Source organism: Oncorhynchus kisutch, linkage group LG6 (assembly GCF_002021735.2).
Source record: "Oncorhynchus kisutch isolate 150728-3 linkage group LG6, Okis_V2, whole genome shotgun sequence".
NCBI classification, from domain to species: Eukaryota; Metazoa; Chordata; class Actinopteri; order Salmoniformes; family Salmonidae; genus Oncorhynchus; species Oncorhynchus kisutch.
This window is the reverse complement of record NC_034179.2, coordinates 72868013-72883032: the sequence shown is the minus strand read 5'-3', so window position 1 is coordinate 72883032 and position 15020 is coordinate 72868013. Positions and strand designations below refer to the sequence as shown.

Genomic DNA, 15020 nt, shown 5'->3' with positions numbered 1-15020 from the left:
AAGCTGGGATAGGTCACAGCTGGATAGAAACAGAGAGCTGTCAGGTGGCATGATAGCTACATTAAACAGGTTCTGACCACAGGGCATGACGTCTGGTTTACAGAACCATGAAATGTCTGCTCCCCATCACACCTGAGACACCACAGCACTGGCCACATTCAATCCAATACCAGATACGCAGCATTGGGCTTGGTGATTTATTTTCGGGGGGGGGGGGGTTGTTTGATTGATTGACATTACCAAATAAACCCTCCCTCTCTCAGTAAACATCCCAACATATCAATCAAAACACTACCGATCTCTATCTATCTATCTATCTATATCTATAATTATCTAGATCTATATATCAATCTATCTATCTATCTATCTATATCTATCTATCTTAGCTCATATTATTGCAGAAGTCCATCAGGTCACCAACACATTGGTCTGTGTGTAGGCGGATGGGGATGTAACCGTAACTGTGGTTCAGACTTTTATGATTTGATAGATTGGACATAATCAACATAACCTTGCTGCCCTTATTACTGGAGTGTTTCTCTTTGGGGTCACTGTGGTCGTGCAGCAGCGTATTTTCCATCCAAGGTGGCTCTCTTGAGGTGAGTGAAGGTCTGAAAGGCCAAGAGGGGAACCGGAAGAGGACTGTGATAGAGGGAACACTGTGGAGGAAGAGAGAGAGAGTGGAAGGATAATGGAGGTGGAGGTGGTGGGAGCAGACAGGCCTGCATCTGAGAATGACATTCAGAGGGAAGTGAGGAGAGTGCCTGTAAACAGACATCTGCTGTTTCCTTTTGTAAGCCTTGAAACTAAGTGACAAGAGCAGAGAGCAAGAGCGAGAGAGGGGGAGGGTAGAGATCGAGTGAGAAAAGCACAATAAAGAGACATGGAGAAGCGAGAGAAGATGTAGACACAAGACTGACAGAGATGGAATCTTTCGGTCTGGAAGACAATCGAAATGAACCCTGGCATTTAGAGCTAAACACAAAGGACTGTTTTCCCCCCAGAAGATTTCTAATCAATGTTTTTTTTTTTCTAGGTGTGTAGTGCTACTATATGTTTGTGAGTCCATTTAGGTTTCCATTTAGAAAAAGACTCATGCAAACATGAAGAGCGACATGTTGATATCATATGGGCAAGTCCACTACAAAGAAGGAAACATGTTTTTCGAAGGAGAACAAAATGTGATAAGAGCTAGTGAATCATATTCAAATACAATCTTTATGTATAGACGGCTTCATCTGAATGGTACAATGAACAGCAGCACAATCCATTACAATCCAAGGACAAGTAGTTCACATTTACAATATAACAAATAGAGGACTTAACACTCTTTTCTTCGGGGATATGGTTCATAATCTGAAGAGATATAAACATCCAATCATCAATGAGCACAGATGGCGTCACATAGGCTGCGTTTACACAGGCAGCCAAATTGTGATCTCTTTTCTGTAATTTATTGTTCTTTTGACTGATCAGATCAGCTCTGAAAAAGAGCTGGTGTGAAAAGATCTGAAACATTTCAGAATTGGGCTGCCTGTGTAAACGCAGCCATATATGACACTACTCCTTCTGATAACATACAAAACCTGGCTACAGATGGCTTTTCCTTGCAGTGTTACATCCTTGTGCTACTTCGCCATAAACTCAGAAACGGTAGTGGGAGTATATATTTTTTCCCAACGATTGATCCACCCACATGATTCGACTGAACACATATCAATTACAAATTAGTTTTAGATTCAGTTAGATGTTAGAGATGTAATGCAACAAAGATAATACAACAAAGATAACATTCAATGAGCTCTTTAGAAAACAAAATAATAATTACAAGATAAGCTACTTCTCATATTTCTCAGATAGGACCCTTGCATTTGTCTTATTTTTTAACTCCACATTGTTGGGAAAGGGCTTGTAAGTAAGCACTTCACGGTAAAGTCTACACCTGTTGTATACGGCGCAGCGCATGTGATAAATAGTATTTGATTTGAGGCATAAAAATACAGCAGAGACAGGACATTCGTATTCCAATTTAAAAAGTCATGCCTTACTGTGTTTTGTTCAGCATTACATTTTCAGTGCACGTACAAGAGGATTTGAAAACTGTAAACATTGTAAACATACGGGTAGTACAACAAGTACAAAAGCACATGTGGCAAAGACGTAGTCAGAATACACCATGACACCAGACCAGTGCTGACAGCTTCACTCCTCTTCCATGGATTTCTCAATCTCCTTTAGCTTCCTCACAAACTCCTGAGCCTCTCCGTCTCCTGTCCGTGCGTCCAAAATCCTCATGATTGGCTTCTCTGGATGGAGAGAGCAAACAGAGACGTAAGTGCATCCATCCAAACGCCTGCCACAATTACCTTTGGATTGAACGGGTCGCTAGGTTGGATTACAGGAGTAATAGGAAACCTTTCCCAGACTTAACACGCTCTCCTCCCTGGGGACCCGTTCCCTCTCAGTGAGGAGTAGAGGGGTGGTGTTATGTACTGTAGTCTATCTGGCGGACTGTCCTACCAGGGTTGGGGTCAATTCCTTTCAATTCGGTAAATTCAGGAAGTAAACTGAAATTATAATTCAAATTTTCCTAAATTATTTTCAATGTGGAAAACGTGGAATTAGAATTCGGGTTTACTTAATTAATTGACTGAATTTAAATCAAATTGACCCTAACCCTGCTCCCTACCGCTGGGTTTGCTCCGGGCCAGGTGCAGAATGGTCGGCTGGATGGTCTTTCCGGCCGCTGAGGCGTTGGGTCTCCCTGGCCAACAGAAGTCACTGAGCGGGGCCAAGGCCTCACCGGCAAAATCGTTGGTGGACAGCCAATCATAGTCCATCACAGTAAAAGTCAGACAGGCAAACCTGTGCCTGTACTGCTCTGGGCTGACATGGCTGTGGGACAGCAGATACAGGAAAATGAGTCAAACTGAAGTCTACATCTCCATGTTTTGCTTTTCAAATGTAGCTGCTGTCAAGAGGGAATTATCATATCATCCACCAATCCCAACATTTCCTACTCTGTTAGTGCATAGAGAAGGCAGATTAGACACTCACAAATAGAAGAGCTCATCAAATACTGGGTGCAGGGTCTTGAGCTTCACTTGGGTGCGTTGGCTCTTGGCCATGGGGAAGAGGTGGTGGGGACAGAGCTCTATGATGACAAAGGGGTCACTCAGCCCTGTGTGGCACCAGAGAGAGAGAGAGAGAGAGAGAGAGGGGTACAGGTACAAATGAGGGGCTCATACAGAAGATTGATTTGGCATTCTTTCTGCATATGGAGCTGCATGCCAATGGAACTCTGATATTTACCATTGGCATCCAAGGCAATGAGATCGGCGGCATGCAGGATCTCCACCGTGAGCCTCTGCTCAGAAGCATCATAGTAACACTTCACACTGATGCGGCCAAAGCGGGTGTGTTTCAATGTTCTCTGAAAGGCAGATCCATATTATAAATCATATATAAACAGATGATTGATTGGATTGGATTGTTATACATCCCTTTAGTATGATGAATCCTGGACAATCAAATTTTATTTGTCACATACACACAGTTACCAGATGTTAATGCTAGCGTAGCGAAATGCTTGTAGTAAGTGGACATGCCTGTAAAGTTGTTCTGGCGTTCTAAACTAAACCACTGTTACAGAATACAGTTAGCGACCACATTAGCATTAAAGAGATAAAGAAAAAGAAAATGTCTTGTGATCTTTCAGCTCCTAATCAACACTCCCCCACCACACTAGCCCGGGGGTTAGAGTCACATGTGGCAGCCCAGCAGGCTGCAGACTACCTGCTGAGAGATCTTCTCCAGGAAGTACTGCTCGATCAGCTCAAAGGACGAACACTTGTTCAGCCTCAGCTCCTCGTCAAGAGCCTATAGGAACAGCAGTGGGGGGGGCTCGTCAGGAACCAGCTGAACAACCCCCACTAAAAAAGTCTCTCTACCACGGTCAGGCATTAAGTAGCTAAATGGTACATAAACCCTTGGTGCTCTCACCTTGTAGTCGACATGGTTCTTCAGATCTTCTATGACAAGTCCCTCTCCATCAGCACAGAAGAACTGCACCAGGGCCTGAAAGGAGCATTGTGGCAGGGAAGGTTTCAGTTTTCAGGTTACATGTTACATGTTCTGATACTCCGCTCTGTTCGACTGGCATGACTAGCTAATTAGCGGTGGTAACTATAACTAGCGCCTTTGGTTGGAGCATATGTCAGAGGATATTAGCAGACCGGTATGTATCCTCGCTGACAGCGTGAATCCCCCAGTAGAAGGAGATCACCATGGAACACACCACATGTTCTACCCACGCAGCTTAGCATTTTCACGACGTTTCATCCAAATCTGTCGTGTGTCCCTTGCCAGCTCTATGCTCCATTAGAATACAGGAACTGTCACATTGCCATTCTGGTGGGGACTCTCCTCAGCAGGGACTGAGCAGCCAAGAGTAATTAGTAATTAGCAAGGATAGAGTAGCTGATGATGGTGAAAAGGAGGAGGAAGATGAGGAAGAAGGGGAAATAGGCCCCTACTGTGATTCTCCCTGTCTCTGGGGTCAACAGAGAGAGACCACTGACCTCCACAGTGTACTGGAAGCGGTTGTAGAACTCCACCTGGACTCCCATGTTCTCCGCCACCGTGTCTAGGATCATTCTGAGGAGCAGCTCCCACATGCCGAGGAGAACTCTGTGCAGAAGACAGGAGAACACAGTTAGACAACAATCCGCTGTATGTCAAGTGATCATAATGGCTAGATAATGACCTGTACTACAGCATAATGTGTCAGAGGGGTATCGTTATTGTGTGCATGTCTAAGATGCTCATCTAGATAAAGACGTGACACAGCAGGTAATTACCTAGCCAGATTCTCCTTCACCAGAGACTCGCTGAGGATGACTAAAGTGTCACGTAAGTACTTCATGAGGGGGGACACGGCCTGAAACAGAACAATGTCACAGAACAGTGTCCCATCTTAGGGGGAAGCCTAATTGAGGAAATGTCTTCAAACCCAGAAAGGACAAAGGAAGAAAGCAGAGAGGTTGCTGCTACATAACAGAAGCAGAACACAATGTACTGTTCAGTCTTACATCATCGTTGTTGATGGAGTCAGGGGACAGGCTGATGTGTTGGAGGTACCTCTTCAGCTCTGAAAGCATCTAGACAAAACACACAATATCACAATGGACTGGTTTACCTCTCTGTTCAAGGCAATGTGACAATGGTTACCAGGCAAGACCAAATTTGAGTATGCCATATCATACAGTATTATGTAACCAGACCTGGGTTCACATAGTATTTGTTTTCTTCTAAATACTTTAGCTGTGCTGGATTAAGGTTGCCTGACACATGGGAGCAATGGAATAGTCCCAAATGTGAAACCCCCGACCGTCTTGCACTCCAAACAAGCACCATCAAATGCCCCAAAAAACAAGAAAACAAATACTATTTGAACCAAGGTCTGTATCATTTATGTAACCCGTTCTCATGGAAACTGATATTGATGTGCATGACTGTGTCCCTTGCCTGTGTCAACATTCACAAGGCCGCAGGGCCAGATGGATTGCCAGGATGTGTACTAAGAGCATGCGCTGACCAACTGGCAAGTGTCTTGACTGACCCTTGCCAGGTGGTCAGCTGACACTGTTGTTGTCCATGTGGGGTCAAACGACATAAGGAGGGCGAAAACGGAACATTTGAAAATAGATTTTAAAGAACTGATTTTAGTATTATAAGACTCCAAAAAAGGGCCAATAATTTCAGCAGACTGCTGGCATTACACATCTGGCTAAAAGACTACTGTATCTCTGCTGGAATCACTTTTATAGATAACTTTGACACCTTCTGGACCTATTGTTATTTTACTGCTGCTCTTTAATTACTTGTTAATTTATTTCTTATTCATATTTTTTTAAACTGCACTGTTGGTTAGGGGCTCGTAAGTAAGCATTTCACTGTAAGGTCTACTACACCTGTTGTATTCGGCGCATGTGACAAATACAATTTGATTTGATGAGTGGTTACGAAGTATGACTGACAGAGAGGACAGTTCAATGAAATGGAGGGACCTTGTCTGTGAGGTGAGTGATGAGGCGCTTGGCCTCCCTCTGTAGGTCCGCATCCACGTTGTAGAGCTGTCCGTTCAGGGCCTTGTTGACCTGCTCCTTCCCCTCCGCCCCGCAAGACTCCTCCATGGCCTGCTCCACGCCCTGCCAGTCCAGGTCCTGAGGCAGGTGGCCCAGGAACACACGCACATGCTCTGTGTTGTTCAGGGCGATGCACAGCTAGCCCACACGAAGACCCAGGAAGTACATTAGCAGAGGCAAGAAGAGAAAGTCAGAGGAAAGGTCGAGGAATGGTTGAAGGAAACAAAGGACGAAAAAGAGGCAGGGCAAAAAAAAAAAAGAGGCACGACGGTAAGTAGACCAGTGGAGGCTGCTGAGGGCTCATAATAATGGACAGAATGGAGTGAATGGAATGGTATCAAACCCATGAAAACCATGTTAATGATAACATTCCATTTACTCTATTCCAGCCATTACTAGGATCCGTTCTCCTCTAAGCAGCTTCCACTGAAGTAGACCAAACATTTTGCACTACGGACAACCCACTGAGTTCTTTGTGTTGCCAGGGAAAGAACACCCGCTGACATTTACTTCCCACGTCATCCTGAAGCCCCCCTTCCTTCCTGCCTTCCCACAGGCGTTACCTGCACCGTCAGGCTCTTGATGTCTCGACCCTGCTGGCTCCTCTCAATCTTGCGCTTTATCATCTCTGAGTAACACACAGCCTCGCTGCAGAAATTCTGCAACACAGACAACATCTCACTCATCATCATCATCATCATCATCATCATCGAGAGTGAAACCCTCAATTAGTATTCATTTTTTCTGCTTTGGTTGTTTGTGATTGTGGCTTGTCACCTGTAGAGCTTTTTACACTGTCTCTGGATGTGTAGCGTGTGTGAAAGCGTGCACCTATGTGTGTGTGTGCATGGGTGTGTGTGTTTGTGTGTGTGTGGTGGTGGCGGTGGCACTCACGTCTGTCAGGCGGGTGACAAAGATGAAGGCCCCTGCAGAGTCTGGCCAGGACAGCTGTTTCCAGAACTCCCGCACCTGGCTGAAACACGCTGTCACATCCACCGCAGAGGAGCTGTGTTTGGCCTGCTGTACTGGCTCCAGCTGTTCAGTACACACACACACACACACACACACACACATTCTATGAACAACAACTTATAGAAAATCATAAACATTTACTGTATTAGAAATACACTGACACACCGAGTACATTAGATAGAAACATCATGGTGGGTTACAGATCATCAATGGGTTCTGCTGTAGAAGTGTAATGGATATCCTGATTGCCGTATGTTCCATGTTTTCTCAGATTGCTTTTCATGGAAAAGCAATCTCTATAGACACTTCCATAAAACACCTTCTCACCTGATCCATGTCTACTGCTCTGCGGATCCTGTCACAAGACTTGTCATGGACTATCTGCAGCCACTTGTGGATAGATGTCTTGAACCAGCTGTGATAGCCAGTCAAGGCCATCATCTTTGCATCCCTGAGAGAGAAATACTCATTAACCACCTGACATTTAGCTAATCTATTGTATGTTCAAGCATATGGAGAAGTTCACTGCAAGATCAAATCACCAAGCAATAACAACATCTAATCAATCTTTCTGTTTTCTAAAAGTTCAATGCAACCAAGCTGAACATCCACCATCCACCAGTCTGACCGGGTGACAGGGTGTTCACAAACTCACCTAAGAGGGAGGAACTCTCTGAAGCGTTTGAGTATTTTCAGAGACATGTAGAGCTCTAACAGAGTCTCTCCCATGGGCTGGGTTAACCTGGAGCTCTCCTGCTCCAGAGTGCCACACACCTTCTCCATGGCAACGCTCACGTCGTCCGCGACCTGGGGGAACACAGGGGTCAGTCACCCCATCTCAGAGGTCAAGGGTCAACAGTGAGGATACCTGCATACTGAACATACAGGAACACTATATGCATCAGTATACTGTTTTTCACCATGTATCAGGGCAGCAGCTAAGCCTAGTGGTTAGAGCGTTGGGCCAGTAACCGAAAGTTTGCTAGATCGAATCCCCGAGCTGCCAAGGTAAAAATCTGTTGTCCTGCCCCAGAACAAGGCAGTTAACCCACTGTTCCTAGGCTGTCATTGTAAATAAGAATTTATTCTTAACTGACTTGCCTAGTTTAATAAAGGTAAAAAATATATATATATGGGTAAATGTCATGTGTGGATAAAGATGTTGGCAGGTTCTATTCCTTTTGGTTTCAAAGGAATTCTCACCAGTTTCTCCAACTGTCTATACGCGATGCTGAAGAAATCCACTTTCACCGCACTGGGGGGTTTAAAAAGACAAAACAAAGAACAGGATTCATTTGCTATTTGACATAATCAACAGGATTCTACTTAAAAGTCAAGTTCTCCCTGTCACCGTCCTTGATTAACACAATAAACTGCAGGGACTGTTTGTGTACCTGTAGAAGAGCTTGTTGTAGACGTTCTGTCCCCTCTGTACATCTGCACACACTGCATCCACCACCTGGACCAGTCTCCTCAGCTGCTCCTCAAGAGCCTATAGAATCCACACACTACAGCTCACACACAACCCCGACAGGCCCATCCATGTGTTACCCAATAAATGACTGGGAGTTTATATGTGGAATGTGCGACTCTCTTTATTTGTATGACTTTGTGTGTTATCAATTCTTATGGGGTCAACTTACCCCGTCCTCTGGTTTGAATTGTGAAATTGTGCTCTCGTACCACTCCACTGTACCTTTCTGTTGAAATCAAAGATTGCAGTCATTCGAATTAGTCAACAGTGCTAACACTAACAGGTCTTCCTTATATTTATGTTGTACCTTGACAACAGTGGCAATTTCCAAATGCAGTTCATTTCGAAGGGGGCACGCAGTCTTGAAGGCCGGCATGGTCTGCATGTGTCCTACACCCCTGAGTCACAAACACAAAGGGAAACATGGGGCTGTTATTGTAGCCCAACAACTCATTACTGAGTAAAAGACAAAAGGTACAATGCAAGGTGATTTGTAGGTAATCTAAATGATTGCAGGAACAGACAATCCTGACTGGCCTAGCCTGTCATTTCTGTCAGCCTTTTTAAATTAAGGTGACTGACAGCAAGAATGATTAGTATGTGTTTGAGTACATGTTTTTTTGTGTGTTTGTGTCCACAATACACAGAGATCTCTGTAGGAGTGTCAATCACTGGGCAGACTTTGAAATCTTATTGGAAAAGGCCCTGCAGGATCTCCATTCATCTGGTCTGTGCGACACAGAAGTACAGTGCCCCGTGGGGCTGCTAACAGAGAAAGAGTATAGCAACATGAGCCTGCTTTTATTGGCACAGTCATCACCATTCAAGTAGAAAACCCTCCCAATAGGCTTATGATTTAGTCACCCTGCCCTCCTATTGGCTTGACTGTTCTAGGTACTCCATCTGTGGTTTAATTTTAGTGACTTGGTTGAGTGTTTGGTCTGGTATGACAGCTCTGGCGAGATTTTGATGCAGTGATGTGGCGAGAGAGAGAGAGAGAGAGAGAGAGAGAGAGAGGTGTTGGTGGGAGTCACAGGTGGCTGGTGGCACCTTAATTGGGGAGCACATGCTCATAGTAATAGCTGGAACGGAATGGTATCAAACACATGAAACAAGTTTTCCATTCCATTCCAGCCATTACTATGAGCCTTCCTCCCCCAGCCTCTGTGGTATGAGTTTACCTCAGCATGAGCTCGCAGCGTGTGACAGCGGCTGGACTGGTGCAGGGGAACACCTGGCGCATGCTCTTCATCAGACACAGACAGTGGTCCATGTACAGCCTGAAGCTGTCCGACAGCTGCCGCTCCTGAACACAGGAAGTACATCATCATCACATCACTCAACCTCACAATGATCGATCTAGCCAATAACAGCAGATTCAGACAGAATTCTGGGCTTCAGTCTAGTTTCCAGAAAAACTACCGCACCGGTAAAAAAAAACAGGTTTTGATTGAATAACAGACCCCTAGGTCATAGGATGATGGATGTTGAGTGGTGAGTTAATGAGGTGTCCTAATGCCAGATGAAAGTTGATTGTGAGCCAGAGGGGAGCTGTGAGGAGACAGTAGGCCTACCAGGTCTCCCTGCACAGCTTGGGGATCCCACTCTGCATCGATGGTCCTCAGGAGCCTCAGCAGCAGAGTGTAGCACATCCTCTGGGACCGGTGGTGGCTGCTATAGCACTGCCAGCGACTGCAGACCAGAGCAATACATACTACTATACATCTACTGTACTTAACATGACCCTCACCTCTCAGCTGAGATGAATGGATTTAGACCTAAAAGGACTAGGAAGGAAAAGGTGCAACTCATATTTAAAAACGCGGTACTTCATTGGCACAGGCTCCTCCAGCTTGACTTGGCATAACTTTGATTTTCTCATTTGGATCACCGCAATACCTTTGGCATATGGTCTACATTGAAGTGTTACTATTGTAGCTACTTACATGATGGCCTGTTGCAGGGCCGAGAGGTCAGTTTGCACAGCATGATGGGACAGCACAGTCCATGCTGGAGGACTCACCTGCCCATTCCAGTTATAAGGCTCTTTCTGGAGAGAAAAAACAGATCATTTACATGGATAGCATAAGGACACCATCCATAGCCATTTTTGTCATTTTACTTGATAATAGAATGCACTGTATAGTGGAGTTTCACCTGAATATGAGCATGCTCGTACTCTAGAATCTGACTCAGCATCTTCTTATGAATGACTTCTTTGGATTCCCTCTTACTCAGTGTAGTGTCTCTCTGGGGAACAAAGTGGAATGATCAAGTGACTTGGGTAGAATACACAGGTACTGTGGAGCAGAGAGAGTGTAGTAGCTACCTGGGTAGTGAAGAGCCTCAGAATCAGGTGACATTCTCCCTGGACCTTGGAGGCACTGGACCGGGGCTCCAGCTTAAACCACTTGTCATATCCCATCACAGGAATCTCCTACAGGCGAACAACAAACAGGCTAGACCAGGGATGGGCAACTTCGATGAGGGTGGGGACCACAAAAAGTCTGAACTCATCATGAGGGGTTGCAGTTGCTGGCTGGTCTGCATACCCACATCCTGCTTTACAGCTAATTTCCTGCAATTCTGCACATTCTTCCATTTGGTGGAGAGAAATGTTAGCAGTTTTTATTATGATATCTGAGTGAGACTGATAAAAAGTTTAGATAGCTGGCTGCTAAGCTAACTTAGCAATCTACTTTTTTGCTGAAATTAGCTAATTGACTGACTATCAGTGACTGACATAACAAGAGAAAAACTGCCAAAGTTCAAAATTGCACTTTTTCTATTCTACAATTCAAACTCTCAACAGTAAGTTGAGGCCCTGACTGAGTTCCTAAATTTATATATATATATATATATATATATATAGATTTTTTAAATATTGATCTGAGGGCCTGCCCATGGGCCAGACACTAAGCCAGGAAAAAAGGGGTTTGTGCTCAAACAACTGGAACAGAGGTGCTGCCTTAAATAATAGCCTCTTTAGATGTAGAGGCGCAACACTCTCTCCATTATAAAACTATCATTTATTCTAAATCCATTAAAACCGAGTGACGTTCCGGTCTGATGAAGGTGAAGACCGAAACTTCACACTCTTTTTGATGGATTTACAGTAAATTAATAACGGGTGTCTCTGATAGACAATGAGCCAGGAACCAAGTTTGGTGGAGTATAATTAATAAATGTTAGTTAACACTTATAACAGCTAATAGATACAAACATTCGAATAAACTGCATCAAGTAAAATGTATTTCTACTGTATAAAAGAAGAAACATTACCAGTAGACAACAGTTGGGAAGTGAAAACACCGTAACTTTAAAGAATTACATTCAGTGGAATGTTGATGCAGCCAAGGAAGTCATCAGCATTGTCTTCAGATGATCCCGATGACGACGTCCCATTGGACCGCACCGATTTGGCAATCTGCTTAAAATATCTGGTGGGAAAAGGTACTGATGAACACATGAAATATAAGACAGAGCAATCAACCGGCACTGTCAATGACCTGACAGTCAAGACCTCCATTCACTATATTAAAGGGCCTATTTCACCGACTTTGTCATTAGCAAACAGAAGCCTGTTCTACCTGCCCATTCCTCTAAGTCCACTGACTTCATTCAGTTTTTTGCAGGCCTCTGCGACAGAGACGTCATCGTCGTGGTCCCTGAGAAGAAGAGAAAAGGTTAGTAGGACAGTTGGATAAGCATTGGCATGCAGATTCCGTTTTCAGGAATCTGGACTGAAAGTGGAAAGGCCCATACTGTGTTTAATCTTACCATATGTCCATATGCAGTAGATCACCATGGACATCATCAATGTCACTATTGGAAGAAAAAAAAGATCACAATTGAACATTGTGTAAACAAACATTGTTACCGTTAGGCTCTGAGACACATACAAATGTCAAGCGTTCTGCCAACAACTTCCAGAATCGGGGTACCGTCAGCACTCTGTACTTACAAAACAAAGTGCTCATTCCAGACTGGGTTGAGAGTCTCTGGCTTGACCTCAGTCACCTGGATGCACGTGGCTGCTAGAACCTCCTTGGTACTGGACCTCTTCTCCAGCTTCTCCTTCCTCTTCCTGAAGCTGAACTTCCTCTCCTTCTTATCCTCTGTCTCCCGAGGGCTCTGGCCCAAGAGGATTCCCAGCATGCAATAGGGGTCACTGTACCCTACCCAGGCACAATAAGGGTTAAACTAATATAGAGACACACTGAGATTATACTGTTAGAATGACGGTGATGTACCTTATTGAGGTTCAGGAATCAAAAGCAATTGATCTGCTAGTAATAGCAGCCTGTGTACTTTTAGACAAAGTGGTCCAGTGTTATCTAAAGTGGACAGTGATGTGATGATGGTTGTAGTGTCTTGGTTGAACCACTGTATCATGAGAAGTTTTAATTTTTCTTCCAGACAGAAAGAACAATGTGGCTCACTCAATATAGTTGATCTGAAAATGTTCTAATCGTATTTCAATAATAAACAATTGCATTCATTGTCAATGGGGAGTTGGAGTTGGCAAATGGATACGATGACATTTCATATCCACACACAGAAAACAAATGCTGCTTCCCATCAATAGCAGTAAATGAACACCAACACCCCTCACCATTTGCATCCTTTGCCATTAGATTTTTCCCTTTCATGACAGACACTCTCATGGTGAAACTGGCTCTCTGCAAAACAAAGTGCACAAAGTAACAGCAGTACACAGGCTAAGAGTCATGCATTAGTGAGACATCTCGCTGAAACGATCCATAAGCACGCTGCATTCCAAAACCGGGCCTTGAACATGGCATAGAGTGCACTTTGAAAACAACAGCTAGTCGGTGAATTTTATTGTTATTTGGATTCTTTAACTCGAAAAATACACTTTCATCAGTGTTAAACAAAATACCAGCTATCACTGCAGTGTGAGACGTGAGTCTGTCAAGAGAGAATAATCAATGTGTGTTTTCTTTGTCTGGTGTATAATGCCAGGGCTTTGTGTGTCACTAAGGTGGAAAGACACTGCTGCGCCGGCGAGAAACAGAGATCCTTGTAGAATGGAACATTTAAATGGCACAATATGTTCTTCTCTGCCCACAACCTTTCAAGGAGTCTTGCAGAAGAGCCCAGCATCTCTTTCAAACTGACATTTGAAAGGTTGCTGGTAGTCAAGGGCATCATACAAAGTGGGCTTTCACAGATCATTATGTCTCCTGGTGCACAGTGAGCCTCACTATGGCTATCAATACACTCCATCAGCTCAGTCTCTCCGGGTACATAGGGCTGTTAGTGTTTTCCATGAATTTGACTTTAACCTTGTGAATGCAACGTGCTATACACTGAGTATACCAAACATTAGGTGTCGAAAGCGTTCCACATGGATGCTGGCCCATGTTGACTCCAATGATTGCCACAGTTGTGTCAAGTTGGCTGGATGTCTTGATAGACATGGCAAACTGTTGAGTGTGAAAAACCCAGCAGAGTTTCAGTTATTGCCACAAACCGGTGCACCTGGCACCTACTACCATGCCCCATTCAAAAGCACTTAAATATTTTGTCTTGCCCATTCACCCTCTGAATGGCACACACACACACAATTCAGTTCTCAATTGTCTCAAGGCTTCAAAATCCTTCTTTAACCTCTCTCCTCCCCTTCATCTACACTGATTGAATTGAATGTAACAAGTGATATCAATAGGGATCATAGCTTTCAACTGGATTCACCTGGTCAGTCTATGTCATGGAAAGAGCAGTTTTGTAAACTCAGTGTATAGCTAAACACAAAAGAAAGGCACATTAAATGGTGCAGACTTGAAGATCCTCACAGCTTACGTGGCGTGTGTCTGCGGATGGGAGATACAGGAAGTGACAGGAGAGGAGACAGGAGATGGAAATTGACAAGATGGGAAGTGGAACAAAGCATCTCACCTTGGATTCTTGGACTCTCTGCAGAATGATGTCATGTTCCTCCTGACCCATATCAAATACCTAGGAGAGGGACGACAGTGTAAAAGGGTTCTCTTTGCAAGAGAGCCTCATAGGTCTGTGAGCATATTTGCAATACACATCCAACTATACTCCTGCCTGCATTTTGACCTGTACGTTTATACAATCAAAGCTTAACTATTCAACTATTTGAAACAATAATACAATGGGGATACGCATTACATCCCATGCCAATGATTTGCGTCCTCATAAGCCCGACCCAAGATGGCTGTACAGGTTCAATCTCACTATCTTCAAAAGGCCAAAGAGAACCAGGGGTCACTTCAAAGCATGGGGACATGTGCCCTGGTCCACCACCTCAAGCAGAGAGCGACAGAGGAAGCAAGGATGCAGCTTTGGAGTGACAGAGTCTGAATGGATGTAATATTACAGCTGAACATCAATACTCAGTGGGCCTGGGCTTTGATGTTTAATCAGCTCTAAGCCAA

At 44.2% G+C, this 15020-nt stretch overlaps 1 protein-coding gene across 1 annotated transcript in view; it reads right to left on the bottom strand.

Annotated features, from left to right (window-relative positions):
• Window positions 1-1199: 1199 nt before the first annotated feature.
• The window catches only part of LOC109891939 (BAI1-associated protein 3), a 38435-nt gene continuing 24614 nt past the window's right edge, over window positions 1200-15020 (bottom strand). The window contains exons 6-34 of the mRNA XM_031827393.1: window positions 14515-14574; window positions 13208-13274; window positions 12557-12770; window positions 12373-12417; window positions 12183-12260; window positions 11924-12032; window positions 10922-11029; window positions 10750-10842; window positions 10539-10642; window positions 10167-10284; window positions 9774-9898; window positions 8900-8990; window positions 8762-8818; window positions 8513-8610; window positions 8322-8373; window positions 7774-7925; window positions 7446-7569; window positions 7041-7181; window positions 6710-6805; window positions 6069-6284; window positions 5091-5159; window positions 4860-4939; window positions 4581-4689; window positions 4003-4077; window positions 3796-3879; window positions 3313-3433; window positions 3058-3181; window positions 2690-2895; window positions 1200-2306 (exon numbers count right to left, since the gene is read on the bottom strand). Of these exons, the coding sequence (XP_031683253.1) occupies window positions 2203-2306; window positions 2690-2895; window positions 3058-3181; window positions 3313-3433; window positions 3796-3879; window positions 4003-4077; window positions 4581-4689; window positions 4860-4939; window positions 5091-5159; window positions 6069-6284; window positions 6710-6805; window positions 7041-7181; window positions 7446-7569; window positions 7774-7925; window positions 8322-8373; window positions 8513-8610; window positions 8762-8818; window positions 8900-8990; window positions 9774-9898; window positions 10167-10284; window positions 10539-10642; window positions 10750-10842; window positions 10922-11029; window positions 11924-12032; window positions 12183-12260; window positions 12373-12417; window positions 12557-12770; window positions 13208-13274; window positions 14515-14574 (3120 nt within the window). The 3' untranslated portion in view covers window positions 1200-2202. The remainder of the gene's footprint in view (window positions 2307-2689; window positions 2896-3057; window positions 3182-3312; window positions 3434-3795; window positions 3880-4002; window positions 4078-4580; window positions 4690-4859; window positions 4940-5090; window positions 5160-6068; window positions 6285-6709; window positions 6806-7040; window positions 7182-7445; window positions 7570-7773; window positions 7926-8321; window positions 8374-8512; window positions 8611-8761; window positions 8819-8899; window positions 8991-9773; window positions 9899-10166; window positions 10285-10538; window positions 10643-10749; window positions 10843-10921; window positions 11030-11923; window positions 12033-12182; window positions 12261-12372; window positions 12418-12556; window positions 12771-13207; window positions 13275-14514; window positions 14575-15020) is intronic.